Source organism: Pygoscelis adeliae, unplaced genomic scaffold (genome assembly GCF_000699105.1).
Source record: "Pygoscelis adeliae isolate BGI_AS28 unplaced genomic scaffold, ASM69910v1 Scaffold10, whole genome shotgun sequence".
NCBI classification, from domain to species: domain Eukaryota; kingdom Metazoa; phylum Chordata; class Aves; order Sphenisciformes; family Spheniscidae; genus Pygoscelis; species Pygoscelis adeliae.
Genome location: NW_008824053.1, coordinates 9,755,182 through 9,776,830, shown reverse-complemented (window position 1 = coordinate 9,776,830; position 21,649 = coordinate 9,755,182). Strand labels below are relative to the sequence as shown.

Sequence of the window (21,649 nt, the reverse complement as noted above, 5' to 3'; positions counted from 1 at the left end):
GCTCACACAGGTACGTCTCTCTCCTTTGCTCCCTGCCAGCTCTTACCTGCAGAGTTTGAGCTGCTGATGCTTCCTGTCGTGTGTGTGGATGGAGACTATCACCTCTCCTGGGGCAGCTGGAGAAGGAGAGTTATCATCATTTCAGCTATGGATCTGTCAGAGGCCATAACTATGCTCTCCTTTTATCTTCCTATCAAGCTCACCAAACCTAATATACTGTTAAACTTAATGTATATGCTTTCCTCCTGCACAGATCATGTTTTGTACTTTGAACACTCATAAAGCTGATATGGACAAGCTCTTAGGTGCACAAATTGGCCTTGAAGATTTCATATTTGCACACATAAAAGGACAACGAAAAGAAGTGGAAATCCTTAAAACTGATGATGTGCTTGGGCTTACCATTACAGACAATGGAACTGGCTGTGCATTTATAAAGGTAAATTTAATTACCAGTGAAATACTTTGTTCTATAGAAGCTTCTGTTACTATAACAGTTTAATTATTGTTTTAATGATACTTTAGAACTATAAAATCTTTTATTATCATATATATGGTAAGTAAAAAATAAAGTTGCTTTTCTTTAGGTACATCATTCAAAATTAGTTCAGCTATTTCTGTACTGCATGTCATTCAAAATTAGTTTATTTGTTCATTGCTTCTGTAATGCGTATCAGCTTTACAATGTGACCATTGTATTTTCCGACCTACCCTGAGGTGGGAGGTGTTAGATACTGCTTGCATCTGCCCCCTCCTTTTTTTAAGTCGTTTTCTGATGTCATTGATTAGGTGCTTATAGAACGTCTGTCACTCATGTGAATAATAAGATCATGTTATTTCAGTCTTTATGACTGTTCACAGAGCAGAAACCTTTATATACTGTATAAGAATAGGTGCAAGTACAGTGCTTTTTCAGCTTTCCAATATTGTTGCCTTAGATAGGTAGGATGAATTAAAAGGTGCTGAGGATATGGATTAAGACAGTCTACCACAATTAACTTGAGTAGCAACTATGGGCAGTAACATGTACAATACATTAATCATAATTGCTTTCTTCCTCCACTTCTGTATGACCTCCAGATAGTATGTTTTGAGACAAGTAGAGCTGAGGAAACGATGCTACCCTTCTTGCTAGACTAGGTAATAGGAACCTTAATCACATTTTCTGCCTTTTTTAGATGCTTTGCTCTAATCTACTCCAATTATCCGTTATTAGTGAGGCATCGGCAATTATCTTCGATTACTGCTGTCTCGATCGCTGTTCTCATTGCTATTGTAAACAGAGCTTCTTGTATGGAGAGGTTGTACTCTCTATTCATTCCTTAGCTGCCATGGATATAAAACAAGACGTGGTTTAGAAATAAGTTTGCTTGTCTTTGTTGTGGAAAAATGCGATTGAGATCATGCTTGACAAAGTCAAGACACAGTGGAGGTTTCAGTAAGCCGTTTGGCAAAATCATAGCCTCATTTTTATGTTTATAGACACAGAACTCTGAATTTCTAGTGGTAGCATCCATGCAGCCTGTAACATTAAGTCACGCTGCTGCTTATGTGGTATTTTAAAAGAAGGTATTGAAAGCAGTGCTTCAGTGGTTAAAGTTCACGTGCAGTACTGTATGGAGTGTTACTCTCTCTGTGCTTGGTTGGTAATATGGGGAGAGAGAACACCCGTTACATAGACTACTGCATAATTGGAGCAGACTGGGAAACCCTCACCACGTTAGCAAGACAAGCTGTAATTTCCAGTAAACTGTATAAAACTTGTCTGAACAAATACATCATTGTCCTTGTACTGGTCTAATAATAAGCAGTATAATGAATATGGTGCAGTCTTCATGGGAATGCATCAGTTTAAAGGAGTTTCTAGGAGCTTACTTTGTTGCTGTTGCCTATTTAGCTAATGGATTTTTTAAAACAGTGTAGAAAATACGTATACAAAAGTAAAAGCTGCATCTGTTTCATACCTGGTTGTCTCGGTAAATGACTAAGCAGAGACTGTCTCTACTTAAGTGTGATAGAATTCTTTCTGTTTATATATTTGCTTTCCTTGAAAATTTGTTACTATGTTCCGTTATTAATTAATGATTAATACTAAATTTACCTGTCTTTGGGTTGTTGAAAGCTATTATGGGCTGTAGTGATTTTACTGCACTTTGTATAACAGGGCAGTTTCTAGGCTTGATATATAAACTGGCCAGATTTTAAACCTGACACTCTGAACTGCAGTTTTCTTGTTGCTATGACGGATGATGTTGTTTTGCCTTATTAAGAACAAAACCTGGCGTCATGCTACTTTTCACCAATTTGTTTTCTGGGTACGTAGCCAGATGGGAAGATGTAATACAGACTCAAATTAGCCATTCGAAGAACAACAGTGGAACTTGAAGCATGACTGACTGGTATATAAGGAGACATTATAGGATGGGGTGGCACAATTAATTTTAGGCATTGCATAGGAAATATAGATCCTATCTTCTAAATGGACTGTAGAGCACTTGAAATATAGCATATTTCAATATAGCACTTGAAGATGCATATCAATTGCATCTTAATTACTGTGACAATGTAGCTTGACTGTCTCTGGTCAGTTAACTTGGAGTGGTGATTAAAACTAAGTCATACGAAAAAAAATGTTTGAAATGACACAGGTAACATAGACAGTGAATATTACTTAAACAGTTTTGGTGTCAGGATCCAAGTGAAGAAGAAAAGCTAAATGAAAATGAATTCAACATGTAGACTAAACAGTAATTGAAGTCTGGTGGGCATGCTTTTGAATCCTGGCACCTAGTAACAGAAACGCATTTGGGACCTGGTTTCTGGTGTGTGTACGATACCCCTCTCTTCATTCACTATGAGGCTTCTTTTTGGTTTTAATCTAGGTTAAAGAAAAAGGTGCTAGAAGGAGTTAAACTCAGCCTGAAGCTAAAAATTGTTGCAGTATATTATAGGACACTGAGCACTATCACACTTCCCACTGACTCTCTCAGATGGAGGCACATATGTGGGCTCAGATGTGCGCACATAAACTAGAAGCAGGTTTCTGAGATAGTTTTGCAGTTAGCCTAGGTGTTATAGTAGTAGGTGGTAATACGTTTATCTCCCTTGTCTCACTGTTATCTCACTCAAAATTAGCCTGAACAACATCAGTCTTTATTGAAAAGTATGTTATTCAGGAAAATATTAGAATGAAATTCATATCTCTAAAAAAATATAAGATATTCTACTATGTCATAGCTTTTCTATTAAATAGCCATAGGATAACGGCTTACATGACTTAGGCACATGATAAACAAATATGACAGCATATAACAACAATAAACAGAATCACTGAAATTTTAAGTGTCCTTTAATTGACTTGATAAATCATAGAGATCTTTTAAAGATTTTTTTCTCACTTTTTAAAGTCCACTTCACAAAAACTATAAATACTAATTTCTGTTACATTTTATGACCTTTAGACTATTTGTATCTGTATTCCGTGAGATGGCATTTAGAAGAATTTCTTATTCTTTATTGTTATTTCAGAGGAAATACTTTAATATGCAGCTGTATAGCTTGATGAGGAAAATGCTACAAGTTTTATCACTATAGATGGGTCTTACTAAGATTAGCCCTTTATAGTATGTCATTTTTTAGTATATCATGCACATTTTTTAATTTATTTTTTAATGTCCCTGGACCATACTTGAGAGAAGTTCTGTTCCTATGCTTGTCAAGCTATTAAATCAATATCAAAACCCAAAACTCAATTAAACATTCACGTCACTGACACGTTTGGGTTCAGTTTTAAAGCACAAAAATATTAGCTTATTCAGAAGCCTTAATTTCTAAAGTATGATTGCATTCTTTTTTTTTCCTGTTGATTTTATGTTCAGTGCTTATTAAAATACTTGTTTGAAAAATAATGCTTTCCAAAGTATGTTTTATGAAAATCTTGTAGACAAAACGCACTGCTGGTATAATAAGCTCAATGGTATTGATGTTGTTAACTGACATTCTTGAAACTCTGTGGTGTCACCTCTTTACCTTTTAAAGAAATGTTTCTAATTTTTTTTTTTATTCAAACAATAGCGAATCAAAGAAGGTAGCCTTATGGACCAAACCAAAATTATCTGCGTGGGTGATCACATAGAGACTATAAATGGAAAAAACGTGTCAGATTGTCGGCATTATGAAGTTGCCAAAATGCTAAAAGATCTAGAGAAAGGTCAGATGTTTAAGCTGGAGTTGATAGAGCCTATGAAAGCATTTGGTGAGTGACCTGACTGTCCACCTTGTTCCTGGATATTGAAATCCCAACATTGAATTGCATTGTAAGTTTGTTTTCAGATTGCAGCCAGGTGTCCACACAAGGTAACGTAACTACTACAAGAAAGTACTATTTTTTTTCTTCTTTGAAGTGGAAAATTGATGAATACATTTTCTTCCATCTTGCTTTCTCCAGCAGTCATCCTGGTGTGGGCTACCTCAGCCTGAGTCTCAGTTGCTCGATTCCTTTGCCACTACATGATGATGCAAAATAAGTACAGGAATTGTTTCATAGATACAGTTTTAAAGCATGGATCACTTCACTAATGTGCTGATCCTCGAACCTCCTCTCCTCTGTTCCTCTATTGATACATAATCCCTGTTCATCTGTGTGTCAGATTTTTCTATTTCTATACCCTTGTCTGGGGACTGCGCTCTCTAATGCAGAAGGATGCTGCAGGAAGCACTGTCAGGGATTCCCTAGAGCACCTCCTCTGCTGCATGTCTGCCTGCTCTCCCTCTCCCCAACAGCGGGTATACTCAGAATTGGAAAGAAAGCAATATGGCAAAGCTCTGTCTCTACCTACCACCTGCATGCTGTGAGAAAGTCGTACTTATATAGGAGGAATGCATACCTACTGCTAATCCTTATGTATATTAATTTTATCAATGTGGTAAACAAAAATAAAAAGTAGGTTTAGATCAGGGAGTCAAAATAGAGACTGAGTTTTAATTTTTATTCTCTCAATTATTTATATTCCCCCCCCCCAAACTGTGTAGCATTTTTCTGTAATAAAAACTTCAAAATACTGCTAAATTATAAGTGTGTATGAGTCCTTGTGCACACCTGCACTAACAGCAAGTTCAAAATCACCGTCTTCACCACAGCAGCAAAAGCTTGAAATGTTTATTTTCCAAATCTTTTTTTACCTGTTAGTGGTTTACAACTGCTGTCATACACCAGGCTTGACACTTGGTGTCAGAATAGCAGCAGAAATTGAAAATGAGAGAAATGTGAAGATTTCTTTTTGCTTTTGGTGCTTCTGTGAAGAATGAGGGTTATGAGTTAATCTCTAATGCATTTGGATATAAGTTGATACTCCTGTTAAGTAAATGTGTATGTTATACATTATGCTAAAGTAGTATTACATATGTATAGTATTGCAATTAGTAATATAGGAATACCTTTTTAATATGGGTCTATAATTTGTATTCAATGCTAAATGTGTTACATAGTCTGTTTGTAAAGACCAAGGTAAATCAGCATTTGACTGACGACTTCAGCCATTATTTAATAATAATTACTTTAGTCAGGTGATTAAGATACCTTGTAGTCTGCCTGTGATGTAGAGAAGGAAACCTGCTAATTCCATGGCAATACCTTTTATCTGACATTGAATTAAGAGGCAATCAGAGCTTTTTGGACAGATTTTTGGAAGATGCACGTTATTTTTTACCCTACAGAAATTAATTTACAAGTTGCAGTGCCTAATAGGTTAGAATATCCCGCCTCTGGCCTTAGGTGCAGTTAGGCTTTAGGCACAAATTTATTCAAGATAGTGTTTAAGCTGCAGCATGCTGAGAATAGCCCCAGAGGAGATGACGAACAAGATCCAGATTCTGCTGGACAAGTAGGTGCTGAATTCCTGTTAGTTTCAACACAAGTTTGTAAGGGTGTAGAAATAAGAGACAAGCCTCTGTGTGAAATTACTAACTTTTCTTTTTCTTCCTCTCAGCCGAATGTGAAATAAATATAATTTACTGGTTGGATATCTTTCTACCATGTGCACACAGGCTGCCTCAGCTACTCTAGGCTAGGCTTGTAGCACAGAATTAAAGATTTGTCTGAGTAAGGTTGGTCCTTACCAGTCACAAGCTGGCCCTCTGTGAATTGGTGAAAAATTAATAGAAACAAAGTAAAGGCAGCATAACACAAACTCTAAATTTAAATTACGTGAATATGAAAACTAGTTTCTGTGATGGCCAGAGAGCTTCAGTCTGAAGTATTGCAAATAAATGTTATGTCAGATCATGAGTTTTAAGGTGCTCATGGTGACAGAACTAGAAAAAGATGTACGTTGTATCAGGAATGACTTTTTGAAACAAGACTAGCAGAAATGATGACAATCCTAAGGATGTTTTAAACTGTCCTTGAAGCAATAAAAGATTAAGGAAAAGTGTTGATCCTAAGGATATATGAGAGACTGTGCCATATCTATTTGTTAAAATCAATTCAAATTTACTTTTCAAGACTTGTTCAGCAGAATAATCTGGATTTTTAACTAGTTATGCAAGAATGATGAGTTGGAATCACCTGGACAAAATGAATATAGCATGTTAAGGTCTTGCCTTCAAGGACAGCTTGTTAGAAAGGCCTGCTGTTAAGAGGAGGAATAATCTGGTAGAGAAAACAACACAGTTAAAAACAGTTCTGCAAAACTATCTCCTCTCTTCTAGCACTTTCCAGATTAACTATGTAACTCCCATGTCAGTAAGTAAATTAAAGCCTCGCCACTCTCGAATGTAAAATTATGTCCTAGAACAAGAAAGCCAAATCTTAAATTATTCCATTCTCCATTTACTAACTGGGGTGCCCTTACCCAAGATTAAAGAAGGAAAGCTGAATTCAGGTAAAGAAAACTTTGGGTAAACCCAGATATTCTTGGTAGAGATTTTTCAGGTGTGAAATCATGACCTCGGTGAAACCAGTGGAAAAACTCCTGGAGATCTACTTATGGACATTTCACCTATGTGACTGCTAGTAATCAAATCGTTAGCTCAGCTCCATGTGGCTCATCATGACCTGTTCAGCAGTGGTGTTTCCGCCATTGCATCAGTGAAAGATGGAAATGTTGCAATGCTAAACCTGCTACATAGTCTGCCTGTAAAGACCAGCATAAATCAGCATTTGGCTGATGACTTCGGCCACTATCTAATATTAAGTAATAAATACTTCTACTTTTCTGTAGAATAGGGAAATAAAATTATGCAAAGTGCATAAATGAAGTTGAGTGCAATAGGCCTGCATAGATATATTGGTTAATGGAAGTCCTAGCTTCGGTGCAGTCAAGCAGGTATCAAAGTTTGAAGGCAAGAAATCGTCAGCAAAGCTATACTTAGAATACAGTTAATTTATAATTAAATTTTTACATATGTCTAGATCTTGATTAGAATAAAAAGTGAAGGTAATGTAATAGCCAAAGCAGATACATCATATTCTGACATACCATATACTTAGTTTTGTTTGGTTTTCTTTTCTTTTTGTTGTTTATTTTGTCTTTAGAAAAGCTGGAACCAAGGTCCAAAGGTGGAACTCTGCCAGAGGCTAAAATCTCCAGAGGGAGAGAAACACTTCGGCTGAGAACCAAAGGCCCTGCTACTGTGGAGGAAATGGTATGGTTGTCTTGGGGCCCTTTAATAGTTTAATCGTTTAGCACCTGATTTATTCTTCCCCAAGGTTGATAAGGTAAAGTAGGAAGGAAAAATCTGGATGTTACAAAGCTTGCGGGACTTAAGAAGAGGACTGCCTTCCGCAGGGAGAAATGCTTATATAAAGTTGAAGACTAGCAGGGGTAGGATGGGGCTGAGGAATCTGGAAACAGATAACCTGTATTTAGATGTCATGGATTACATGGATGAATTTAAGGTAGATTAGACCAAGCAGTGCTGAGAAGAGGGAAGGGGGGGAAAAAAAGAGGGGGGCGGTTGAAGACTTGGTTCTGTTTCTGGCACTGCAAAGTGTACTGGGCTGGTGTAAGGGTTGCTTTTAGGAGAGGCTACTAACGTACGTTGACATGAATATGTGTAAAACCAGGATTAGGGTTTGGAAGAAGAAATGTTATTTATTCTGGGTTCTTCTAAAGCTGATGAGGATTTGATGAAGATCTGTATTGTCAGGAGATGTAAGGCCCCTGTTTAGTTTGAATGTGAGCGCTGTGTGGCTTGACGTTAGGAGGAAGGCTCAGGTTTGTGAGAAGAGGGAAAGAAAGTGGAATAATGTGTTTTACTTGTAGGTTTTGTAAGTCTAGGTGGCTGGAATGAGAGTAAGGATAATCAGTGGCAAATTGCTGGTTATTTTGAAATCTGCATGGATATAATCATACTTTTGCTCTTTTTCTCCCTGTATTTCAACAAAGCCAACTGAAGTTGAAGAAAAAGCAATTAAAAAAGTGGATGAGCTTCTTGAAACATACATGGGGATAAGAGATATCGAATTAGGTGAGTTTTTAACAGATACATTACTACAAGATTAAACCATTTCTCATTTTCTGTAGTCTAAAATTTATTGAGTACTTTAGTCTCTGGATATAAGCAAAGCAAAATTTGTCCAGCATGAAGTCTCAGAAGCTTGTCTGTATTTCTGCAAATGTGTCTCTCTGATAAAAGAAAGAATCTCTCACTACAAGCCTTATGATGTAATTAATTAATCCTCTATTCTTCCTGTATGTTATCGATACACTGTTACACGAATTATTTAGTTGTTTGCCATTAACTGTCATCACCGTATTCTTTCTGGCATATATTTTCTAGTGGAGCTGGTGTGTACCACATTTAAGGCTTGTTAAGGATAAGCATGTCTATCTGCTTTTTTGCTCTTTTGCCCCTTGGCTTAGACACATCAAAGTTGATCAATAAAGTTTGAACCTGAGATCTTCATCAGTGAAAGGGCAACTATTTAGCAAGGGAACTGACAAGAGTAATTGCACAAACTTACCAAATTCTCTAAAGCCTGTGTTCTGAAGAACATGGGAAATTTTCCAGAATATTTACTAGCTATCACAATCATCAATTTATAATGAAAGAAACTATTCAACCCCAGTGTCATAAGTTCCTTAAAACTGCACTAAACTTGTCCTTGCAGCTGTTGCTTCTCTCTGTTAATCTGACAACAACTAAATAGGAACTTCTGTTTGTATGGGAAGAAGCTGTAGTCTAGTTGAGTAAGAAGTGCCGCTGTAGCCAGCTGTGGCTGGGTGTAGTCCTCATACGATCTTGTGGAACTGCTAATACTGAGATAAAGAGGAAGGTATTCGTTGTTATGGTAATAACTAAAAAAAATAACCCAAGAATTAGGAAAGGATAAGCTAAATGGAAAGTGGTCTTGAAAAGAAAGCTTTTATGAGAGAGAAGTGGAGGAGGCAAAAAAGAAGAGAAAATAGGTCTGGCACAAAGCTAAGGGCAAAAAGCAGGAGGATTTGACAGGCAGCAGTTAGCACAGAGGAATGAGAACAACAGGAGATGATCTGAATAGCCAAAAGTCCTTTGCTGGCTGCTTCTACTGGCAAGCATCTGATTGGCAGCTTCTACTAGTTTTCTCACAGCAAAAATTGTAGGTAAAGTATTACTTGTCCCCCAGGTTAAGGTAGAGGTGGGCTTCCTGGCATAGAAGAGAGAGCAGAGCTGCCCAAAACTTGTGAATTCTGTTTTGTAGGTAATATCTAAACTTTCCGATTCCCAGAAAACTGAAAATTCTCAAAAATTCTGTTCCCGGCAACTCTGATATGCGATGCCCCTGCCATGTAATATGCTCCCGGGATCCCTGCGTGGTGCTGACCTTCTGTTTAGGTTAGGGAGGATCCCATGTCCTGTCACTCTCCCGCAGCCTCCACTGCTCGGTCCATCTCTGGCTCAGGCTTCAAAGCTCCGAGTCTTGTGCCAACCGTCCCTCTGGGAGCTGTTTTTGTCCTGCAGCTGTCGCAGGCCCAGCTCAAGCTGGGCTTCTGGAGGCTCCTGTCCTTGCAGGTTACCTCCAAGGTCCCCAGGCTCCTGGCCCTACAGGAATAAGCGGCTATAGATGTTCTGGTTTTGGTGTCCATAGCCCAGAAGCCTGAGATCCTAGACTACAGCATCATTTCTTGGGATGTTGAGGTGTGCTATGCTCTGCTCTGGGACAGGGAAGCAAGTTCCTGTGGGAACTGGTGTTCCCTGTGTTTTTGGCTCTTGGTATCGTAACAGGATGGCTCTTGTACAGTAGACAGGAATTCAGCTTTCAGCACATATGGCTGAGCTGTTTGCCAAGCACCTGGTAGAGTTTTCCTACGAACTCCTTGATTTTTTTTTTTCCAAAAGATCTCATGTCCTTCACCTTTTAGTATGTAGTTTGGAAAGTTTGAAAGAATGCCTTAAAAGAATGCTCAAAGAAGGAAGAGGTCTTTGTCCTCAAAGATACTCTCTTCTTCCCAACTAGGTTGTTGTTTTGCCATTCGTCTCTTCCTCCCAAAAAGGCAGTGAAACAAAGAGAAATTGTCAGGAATCAAAGACTACAGGGTTCACGTAGCTTTAGTTTGCACCTTTGAAGCCATTTCCTGAAGTTCAAATCTTAGAGTCGAGGGCCAATGGTCATGGAAAAAAAAAGTTCTATCATTTTTAAACAATTAAACAGCTCTAGGACTTTTTAGGAAAGGAGAGCTAATAACCTGTCACAAATCTGTTCAATTAACATATGTCAGTTTTTCATATACTGGATGTGATCAGTCACCCATGAAAATGAAATATGAGGAAAGGATTCATTCAGAGAATGCCAATCACCACTCAGCTAGAAATTTCACTCATTACTCAAGCCAGATTAGTTGAAAATGCAAGTCATCACAATGCGACAGCCGACAAGTGATTAAAATCTCAATCATTGCTCACTCCCATGCAGTTCTGTTTGTCAGAAGCTTTGGATGTCAGTTAATATTGCTCTTTCATCTCCATTAAAATGACACTTCCATGGTGTGATTGAATTCTAAAACAGTGCCCCAGTTTTAAGCCAGTAGTTAGAAAGAAAGGAAAGAAAAAATAATGTAAAATTACAGACAGAATTAAAGATGAGATAAAGCCCTTAATTTTTGCATAGTTAAGTATCTTGACAGTTTCAAGAATGGCTGACTAAATCTACACACAAATCCCTAAGTTGGAACAAAATGCTTGGAAATCATTTAATGGAAATGGCGTACACTTACTTTTTTCACACAGTTTTTTATTTTCAGAGATCTAAATGCTGTTGAGATTTACATACCTGCCTTTTGAATTCACTTTTACCTTTTTCTCTCTTTATTTTACTGAAAACTGGACTTAATCTGCACAAGGGACACTTGGCTCTGGAAGTATATTCCTCAGCCATTTTATGGGCACATTAGAAATTGGGCCAAGGCTTGACTTCAGCATTCTTTAAAACATAAATGCGCCATTGAGAGATAATTCAGGTTATTTTAAATCCTGTCAGGGCTTTCTGGTAAAGGAACGTGAACAGTTGATTAATAGAAGGGACTCAGGAAACAGTGTTAGTGAAAAATACTGGTGGCATTTATTTTTTAAATCAGCGAGGCTTGAATTGTTATGGACTGTATTTGATCCCAAAGATTCTGGGTGGGAGGAAGCCTGGTTCTATGGGATCCAACCCCAGAATGCTACCGATGGAAAAATGATGGCAAAAAGGGCTTCCCCTCCAACTTTTTTCTTTCAGCATCTCTTGGCTAGCTCTTCATCCACTGATATTTTGTTCTATTTTGTCCTGTTTTTATGCCTTTGGATGATTATTTCCTTTTTGTTGTTCTCTATAATATCGTCAGACATTACATATCTTTGCATATTCTCCCCCTCTGTTTAGAAGAATTTCAAATCTACTTCTCCACTCTTGACTTTATTTTTCAAACTTACTATCTAGTCAAAATGTCCTAACAGGTTTAAACTTTTCGTCACCCAAGCTTCTTCTCTTGGCTCACTAATCCAACCCAGCAATATTGGATAGACATTTTTATCTTGAAATGCCTTGACTAAAGTGATACTCTCCCTGAATCTGTTGTTTTCTGCTCCTTCTGTCACCAGACTTCCTTTCCCAAAGGATTTTATTGTATACACTCTGGGGTGTGTTGTTTATGACTGCTCATTTACTGTGAGAGGATAATGGGAGTTTTGTGAAAAAGGGAAAGGTAGCAAGTCTGGTTAAACAAGAAAACTTCTCCACCTCAAGAATTAGTACTTAATAAAAAGAAACAAGAAGAAAGGATATTTCTAATGGTTCCTTGATCTGACAATGTTCAGCATGAAGTTTAAACCAAATAATATTGAACACTGGAAACTGCAATGACACACTTCATTTTGCGTCATGTCGTAAGGAAGCTGAATGTGAATTTTAGCTCTTTTAAAGTGTCAGGCCAGAATAGCAATATTTGTTGGCTTTTGATGAAGGCAAAGCTTCTGATAGCATTACAGCTAGATAAATATTGAAGTTTCTGTTAAAACTTCTGAAAAAGTTTTTTTAGAAGTTACAGGATAGGATATAGGTAGCAAAACCACTATGTAAGGTAGATAATAACAACAGCAGGCAGATCGTAGCTTTGATGGCTTGTGCCGCATGTGTCTATCAAAAGTGAAAATAAGGATTTTGTGAAAGATCTTTGAAGTTATTGTAAAGGGACTAGGTTTAAAAAGACAACATACTCTTATGTTCATATTCTGGGAAGCCTGATAGTGAGCTTCTCAGTTAAAGTTGAGAAGACTTCTAATTCCTTTCACCACTTTTAAGTTTGCTGAACTTTTCACATTTTATGTAAAAATTTCTCAGGTATGAGCATTGTCTGAAGTGAGATTTAAAAAAAAAAAAAATCTGAAAACAATTGGGCTATCTGGAGTGTGGAAAAATATTCTATTGGAATAAAATTCCTGCAATCGCTTACTGTGCAGCTGTTACGAGAAGTGGTGGGGGAAAGGGAGGGGAGTGGAGGCAATTTGGCACAGAGCTGTCACCCTCTGAGAACCAGTAAAGTTTTCTTCAAGTTGGCAAGTATCTGCTAAATGCCTTGGCAATCTGTAGGTTTTGATTTGCCTTGGGAATTACACATGGCAAATGTCGCTGTGTAAACACGCATGTTCTGCACAGCTGTGCCGACGAGGGGATGCCACCCCATGTCTGTGCTGACGGCCTGGGGAAATAAGAATATCTACACTGGGTGATAGGGAAGACTGGTCAGCTGCAGTGCTCCTGGACGTATGAGGCTGGTGAAGCAGGGGTCGGCTTTGCACGTTCGTACGCATCAGTGGTGCAGCTCGGGTGCGAAAATCGGGAAGGATGGTTTCATCTTGCCGTAGGGTTTGCTGCGCGGTAATACAGCTCTGCTGGCACCAGAGGTCAGCACCAAGCTATCGAAAACGTACACCCCAGCAGGGGCGACCCTGCAATCTCCCCGCAGACGTGTACTTCATTACATCGGGTGAATCTGGGAAGGGGAATGTGCTTTAATAAACCCAGTACATTAAATGTACCCCGGTAGTGCTGATTACAGTTGCTCAATACAGTTGAAAGCACTTTTAAGTGAGGCTGCTGCTTTCGCACGGCGGTGGCGTTCTGACTCCTGCTGACTGGGTTGAAAGTCGACTTGATTATCTAAGTTTAGTGGATTTTGTTTTCAAGTTTGGTAAATCTATAATAAACTATTTTTAAGGTTCTATTTAATAATTTGGGAAGCTCAATCTTTAAAGAAAATTGTGTTTGAAGTAACATTTTCTGTTAACGAAAGAGTTTCTTCCTGTGTAATTCTGAGGTTTCACCTAGGGCAGTTGGACTGTAATATAATGCTGTGTTGTCTTGTTTTATCGCTGCTGTCTGTGTCATATGGATCTTTCCTATGTCTTGACCAATTTATCTTAAAGCTGGCTAAATTCCTTGCTCCCACTCTTTCTGCTGGAACACTTGTCTAGATCCTCACTCTACTGATGGCAACTTTTTTTTTAATGTCTTGAGTAACTAACTAACTATATCTAGACACGTTTGCTCTTGTGTCACCTTGCACAGCTCTTCTCCTTCCAACCCTCTCCCAGTGTCTATATTGAGTAACTTCATATCCTGGTTCATATCCAGACATCTGTGAAGTTTAAAGTACACCTTTCACCTCATTACCTCCAGGTAAACTTACTTACTCCTCTGTAAGTACCTTCTTATGCCACAGTGTCAGGGGATATAAGGTGGCATTGATAGGACAAATATTTGTCTTCCACTTGTCCGGAACAAGAGTACCCTGTTTAATGCCTGTTTTCCATCCAGACTCCTCTGAGTCAGTGTCCCAGGAACTTCACGGGGGACACAGAAAGAATCAATGCAACAGGGATAGGTTTTTTTCTGGCAGGGAAACAGGTCTTGAGAGCCCTTGAGAACCACTAGTGGTGCCTATCTCGATCACAGCGTTTCGTTTGTCAAGATTTATGTAAATTTTCCATGTACTGCTTTGTGTAGTTTGGCATGCTGCGTTTCAGTCTGAAGCCTCACATCTGAACGTAGTTAAAACCAAAACGTCAGATTTCTTCAGAATTACTGTTGCTGACGTCTACAATGTGGAATATGGCTCAAGTTTGCTCACTGCTTGTTACAAGTTTGCATAACAGCAAACACTGTTTGCCAGAAGTTCATAACTGTCAATAAACTTAAACTGAGTTTCAGGTCAAGAAAATAATATTAAATACATTTTAATAAAACTTCAGAGCAGGGGAAATTTCTTTTCCTTTTTATCAGAGAGATTTTGCCATGTTGATACAACACAGCGCATGCAGTAGACGGCAGACTGTCCCAGTGAAGGTGGTCATCTGTGGCTTCAGGACTTCTTTCCCTTTCTCAGGCACTGTAATACAAGTTTTCTACTTGGATATCCCTCTGAGAAAAGGCTAGAAGCTGTCAAATCCTTCAGTGTGACACTTGAATTTGATATACTCATGAAGAAAGTGGTGGTTACTTGATGTATAACAAAAGATGGAGAACATCTTGCAATTTAAGGCAGGTGTGTAAAGTAATCGTGAAATGAAGCAGACTTTGAGAGTTTCATCTACTGTACAGTACCATCATTTCTTGTGAATATGAACAGAGGCTGTGGAGCAGAGATACAACTCAGAAAATAAACTGCATTCAGCAGTGCTGTTTGTGCTGAGTCTGTTTTACAGAGTCTTCTGCATTCGTCAAACCATGATAGCCTGCTGCCGGTAGTTCTCCTGGCCTTGCTTAACCAGGAGAAACTCCTGTGCTGACACTTTTCATCCTTCAGGGAGGTGCAGGTGCCATGACTGAGAGAGGTTTGAGCCCTCACAGTTTTCATTTACTCTAACGTCACTGGGTTGCCAGCATCCTGTGTTGTTCGGGGTAGACTTGTAATTTCTTCTAGAATCTGAGAAACTGCACAGTGGCTAAAGGTGAGGGATGAGCACAGCAGCTAAGGACTGAGTCCTACGCAACGACCCCAGTGTAGCCATTTCCAAACTAAAGTCTAAAACTTGATAAATTCTGATACTTGGGTGTTAAATAAGAGAAAATGCCATACAGCATAGGTATACAAGATATCACGGTCTACCTCTGTTGTATCAGACATCTCTGCTTTAACTTTCCTGGGTACCAAGATGTTCCTGTCTTTGGTGGCTCCGGTTTACTGTGCACAGCAGCGAGGCCTTTCCCATGCTGTTGCACAATTTGAACCACACCTGGCTGAGACTTCCAGAAATAACTTCGATCTTTTTCACTTCATAGTGGCATAAGCACAAACTTTCCCAGCCTTGAGGGTGCTATAAATTAAAGATTTGCTTTTCAGAGCTGGAGGTAATAATAACTGAAGCAAACTCATACGCTGAAATCAGTTACTCTTTAGTTTGGATGGTATTGAAAAAAATGTAGATCCAAGCAGAAGAATAATGTGGCTCACAATAAATGCATCAGTCTCTTCACTACCTGGAGGTGTCTTCTGGGTTAAAAAATTAATCTAAAGTTAATTAAATAAAACGAAGCTGAAAAATTAAACAAATCTGTTGAGGTCATATGGTAGTTTCTTGAGAGCACAACTTCTTTCAGGCAGTTGCAAACATACTGTGTCCAGTGCCTAACAACCAGATTTTAATTTACTCTGTATTTTACACAACACATTAGTTGAGCCTAGTATTTGAATTCTTGTCTCCTAAAGTCGGGTATTCAGGTGTTTTCTCTAGGCCCATTTATCATTACTCTTTTCTAAATGCAGGTCATGCTCAACATTTAAACTGGTAAAACATGGGTTGCTGCTAGCAAACCCATACTAGCTTGGTTGTAGAGATCTATTATGCAGGCTGTATGTTGTTTTCTGTGTCTGAACCCTATGCCTTTTGGCTTTCTGTGAAGAACTTGGCCACTTTAAACTCTGACTTGCTGAGATCTTTTCTTCGTCGTTTAGAGGAGAAAAACATTCAGGTTTGCCTTTTGATCTTCTGGTTTAGATCAGCAAGCTCCTATCAAACTCACTGAAGTTGGTGATGATCTGGCATGGGTCTTATTGCAGAAGTGTTGCGCTTAACCTTGTTTTTAAACCCATGCTTCATGTGTCTTCAGTAATGAAAACAGAATATAATTTAATAAGATTAAAATGAAGGTTCATTGAATTAAAAAATAAACCTCTGCCAAACAAACAGAAGAATATATAACGAGCGCTCCAAGGAAGCTCTCCTGTTTGTCAGAGCAGAACGTAGCTAGTGTGGGGGGATTTAAGTACATAATTCCTATTGAATCCTAAATTCAGTAGGTAAGCTTTATGTCTCCCTAAGCTGACTTTACCTCGTTTTGAAAACAGACGTTCAAAAACTCTCTCGGCCATATATGTTAGCTGTCACTTTCATGATAATTACATTATTTTGTTTTGTTGCTTTTTAGCTGCAACAATGGTGGAAGCTGGAAGAGACAAGAAAAACCCAGATGAATTTGCAGTGGCATTGGATGAAACTCTTGGAGACTTTGCATTTCCAGATGAGTTTGTCTTTGATGTATGGGGAGCAATAGGCGATGCTAAGCAAGGACGACTGGAATGAGAACTGTGCAGTTTATCAAATACAAAATGATTTTTAAATATGTACATCAGAATTTTAATACTTTTATTGATATGAATCTAGGGTGTTCTGTAGAAGTATTCTTATCTGAAACTTTCTTTTGCAAAGGAAGGTTTCTAACGGAAATATGAAGATAAACCCAAAGTTCTGACAAATGCACATTTAAAACAAACATTTAATTTACATGTAGAAATCACTGTGAAGAGTGTGTCAAGGAGATGTATTTATACAGACGTTTTATGAAAATTAGGTATTTTTTATTGTACATACACTTTGATATCAATATTCTGAAGAGTGTTAGACATACGCAACAAAGAGTTTGGATTATTTTATCTCTTCTTTAGAAAGGTTTATAAACTTGTTGAAAAACTACCTAGCTACACGCTGCAGTTCCCTGGTCTTCTGTGGTCCTTACGTAGTCACGTGCACAGAGAGCTGTGGAAAACCTAGCGCCTTAGGTTTTCTTACAGTTTGGCCTGGACATAGTCTTTTCTGTAGACAGAGCTGGGAAGAGGCTACCCTGTTTCTGAAGAACCTGAGTCCAGGAAAAAAAAATTTCCTCCGAAACATGAGAATTAAGATCTTTGAATGAAAAAGGCTTGCTTTCATTTGAGTCATAATACACGCTGTCTGGGTATTACTGAGATAAGTAAGTATAGTAGAAATGCTTAAACCAGGAAGCTGCTGCTTTATTCAGATGCCATATTATTGCGATAGGAACTGCGTAGGAAGACACTAAATGTTAATTTTGATTACAATTCATATATTTGAATAATACCTGTGCTCTGGCACGGGAGACTATAGTGTATGACTAAGTGCTTAATTGATCTTTGCATATGCTAAATGAATTGCTGAGATCCTACGGAGTTTCCCTCTTGTCTGGTTGTTTTCAACATGGCAACGTAGGAGAGACATTGAAGGTGTTCAAACCTGGAAGATATTATTGTATAGTCACAAACAATCACAGTTTGGGTGAAAATGCATGCCTAAATCCTGAAAAATACATTAAACTAATTTTAGATGTTAGGATTTCCAATTATATTGTACATAAACATTTATTTTAACTGATAATATTTTACTAATAAATCTCAGATTATTAAAAATGAACTGTCTCTCTTAACACATCTGCTATGCCTGCATTTATCCTCCTGTTCACTCTGTATTTAATGAAGAGCAATGCAGTAAGTTTTGTTTTTACCCATAGCTGGATTCTTTATCGGTTTTTACTGTGCTTGGTTTTAAACAAGACAGATATTTGCTCATTTGTTTAGAAAAAGCTACTTTCAAGTGATTATTCTAGCCAAATAACACGTCATGAGTGTCCTTGAAAATGAAATTGAAGAAGAATGTGGGGCCTGACCTGGGAAGGTGTCATAACTTTTCAGTATTTTTATATTTGCATAAGCATATAAAATAATAGGTATTACAAAAGCCTTTTCTAAATCACTACCTAGTTACTTTTCTTCTGAGGAAAGTGTCTTTCACTGTCTCGCAGAGATCTCTTTAAAATAAGACTGTGCTAATAATTTTACACTTTCTATGTCAATGATTTTTTTTTTGTCTAAAACTATGACACTTTGAAGTATCACTGAGAGAACAGGTCCTCGCGCTCTTTACTGTGTTATTTAGGAAGGCTCCTAAACTCCGCTTCAGTCTTTTGCACATGTTACAATAAGTGAATATTTTTTCTAGTTATGAAATAGTGCATGAAGTCGTATAAATACTGTTCAGTAGTCTTTCAATGGGGATAATCTCCAATTTTATAAATGCTGTTATGAATATTTTGCTCTTGTAGCTCTGATTTAAGGACAAGCTTTCACATAATATAGACACTCCTTTTTATGAAATGAGTAGTACAGAGCGGTATGGAGGTCATACATTAAATACATTGTATTTAAGAAATTCAAAGGCGTCAAAATTTCTCTGAATTGTACTAGTGTGGGATGAAATCTATACGTATCTTCAAACAGGTGCGATCATTATAAATCTCTGTATGTAGAAATACATATAGATACAAAAATTTACACTATTCTCAAGTTATGAGAAGTAAAAATATATAATTTTACAAGAGTATTTGAAGTTTAGTAGGACTTGAAAATAAAATTAAAGAAACTTTGTGAGGAGGTGGTTAAATTTTATGCACCCATTGCTCAACTGGGGCCACGAGCATGTATTATTTTGAGAAAGGAGTGCAATTTTAGTACAGAGAGCACAAGGTGGGTAGCGTTTCTCTGTATTTAATAGTTGCAAGTCTGATCCCACAATCTTCCGTCGCAGTTGAGCACACTGTCTTGCACAGGGCTACTTTAACTAATGTACTCTCGGTAATGAAGAGTTAAAGTATTGTGGGCCATATCATTTATTCTTTAAACTTCTTTTAGGTGAAAAGGAAAAATGAAATGTCAAGAATCCCCTGTTGGTTTTAAATTGTTTTATATAAAACTCAAATGTCAAATTTTGTGGAAATGTTTATGTACACTAATGTTAGTAACCAACATGCCACTGATTATAAAATCAGTTAAAGTTCAGAATTCCTTCATAAGCAGCAAAAAAAATGTACTATGGAAGAGTTGTATTATAAAATAATACATGAAATGTTACCTGTGGCAGATAACCCCTCACGTGTTTTGGCTGTTCATTTTATTTTGAGAAATTAATGTTGTTCAACCAAGTTATCCTCAGAGGATAATTTGTCTCATTACACTGATAAAATAGCGAGATAAAAATAATCTCTGAAGCTCTAGTTCTGCACAGAGCTGTCTCTTGTCATAGTGGCCTATCTTTGTGGAGATTATTTCAGAACTAAGATTTAAATAGCGATTGCAATTTTACTAGCATTTACTGCAATAAAGTATGTTGATATATCTTAATAGTTTTTCTGAGTTCTCATTTACGCATATGCTATTTCCAGCACATAAGGCATAATGGTACCACTACCCAATTTAGTAGATTATTTGCATTTTCCAGCTATGCATGAATAAGTTGTCACATGAAAATCACACTACCTTATAAAGTATGATAAACACTTCTCGCTCTTTGTAATGATTTGTGTAGTAAATTAATGTTGTTTTACTAATGAAATACAGCCTGCAGATCCCTTTAAAACCTAGTCAATAATGACACTAAAGCCTTTGCATGCTTTGTAGGGTGAAAATGTCATTAAATGTCACTATAAAAATCTCCCAAATTCACTTGAAGTACTAGGTCTAGCTAATGTAAGTGCTGATCAGAGTAGGACTATAAATGTCTTGTTAGCGTGTGTTGCAGGTGGGGGTGAGTGTTGGCGAGTAGTCCTCTCAAAATCTGAGGTGGAATGAGACAAGGTAGTAACTCAGCCTGAATGCTATTCTAAAAGTAACTGATTCCTTATTCTTATAATTTGGTGCACAGTTTGCAGGGAGCTGGCAGATGTGTGCAATTGTTTGTGCCTTTACTTCCAGACTTACTGCTATATTCAAGATGATGGAAAATGCACCACTATTTTTCTCTGTAAGCAATAGCCTTTAGATGCAACAAGGGGATTTAATGAAATCTGAGGTTCATAACGTTCTGAGCTCATAATCTTAAAAATATGATGAGCGATGAATATTTCACACCTTTAAAGGAACTAGTTTTGCAAATTACAGATGTATCTTTTGTGACACCTTTAGTATGCCAGATGTTGCTTCAGTTAAATTTGACTTTATGCAACCCTATTCATAATACAGTTGTTATTCAAATAGCAATTAATATAATCAGTGTATTTGGGAAAAATCTCATCTGCTATTCAGATTTGCACCTTGATTTGAATAATGCATATATTCTTCTTTCTGTATATGATTTTCTTCACAATTTGTCTATTTCCTCTTTTTTTTTTTTTGAGGTAAATGTAATATAGAGCTTTGAAAAATCTTGTTCTTTGTATTTGGGAGTGAAATATTAATCTTAGAGTTAAGCTAATTTATAATATTTTGTTAAGAAAAAACATCAGGCAAGATGTAAAGCAGGGTATAAAGTTTTTAAAGTGCCATCTGTGATGACAAAAAGCAAATTGTAGATTTTTTTTCTGCTTTTTAATGTGAACTTCTGCTACTTTTCAAATTGCATATTGTTTTTCATTAAAACAGCTCTGAGAATTTGTATTCCAAAGGCTGAATAATGAGGTAAAATGATATATTACTCTTAGTTTTCTTTTTGCCAGGAGACACTTCAGAACAATTAGAAGTCAGGGTGTTGATTCTTTGTCCTTTTGAAATCAAATGCATGTATGCGATGAACTTCAGAACTCAACTCTACCAATAAGAGCTTAATCTGAAATTTATATTCAGTATTGTTTTCTTTTCCAATTCTCTGACTCCCTAAGTTTGTAAAGCATTTTGCCTTTAGATGTTGTTATACTTTGAAAGATCTGTGATTTAGTTTATGAAAATAAACTTAGACCATGGGACTCGCTTTGAGAAACCTGGTCTACTGGGGGCTGACGGGGTCCATCTGTCAGAGAAGGGGAAGAGCATCTTTGGTCATAGGCTTGCCAAGCTGGTGAAGAGGGCTTTACGTTAAAGCTGCCGGGGGAGGGGAACCTCAATCCATCCCACTCCTACCAGTTTGATGC

At 37.5% G+C, this 21,649-nt stretch overlaps 1 protein-coding gene across 1 annotated transcript; it reads left to right on the top strand.

The window, feature by feature from the left end:
• The first annotated feature begins 244 nt into the window (after positions 1 to 244).
• Positions 245 to 18,991, top strand: GIPC2 (GIPC PDZ domain containing family, member 2). The gene is made up of 5 exons (XM_009333823.1): positions 245 to 439; positions 4,075 to 4,255; positions 7,535 to 7,644; positions 8,388 to 8,469; positions 16,886 to 18,991. Exons 1-5 carry the CDS (start codon positions 257 to 259, stop codon positions 17,038 to 17,040), a joined length of 711 nt encoding a protein of 236 aa, XP_009332098.1. The 5' UTR covers positions 245 to 256; the 3' UTR covers positions 17,041 to 18,991.
• The last annotated feature ends 2,658 nt before the right edge of the window (positions 18,992 to 21,649 follow it).

Bases quoted from the DNA above. Each gene is read 5' to 3' on its own strand.
- GIPC2 (XM_009333823.1), top strand. From the start codon at position 257: ATGTTTTGTACTTTGAACACTCATAAAGCTGATATGGACAAGCTCTTA. The intron at 440-4,074 runs GTAAATTTAATT...TTCAAACAATAG, and splicing joins CTGGCTGTGCATTTATAAAG to CGAATCAAAGAAGGTAGCCT. The intron at 8,470-16,885 runs GTGAGTTTTTAA...GTTGCTTTTTAG, and splicing joins GATAAGAGATATCGAATTAG to CTGCAACAATGGTGGAAGCT.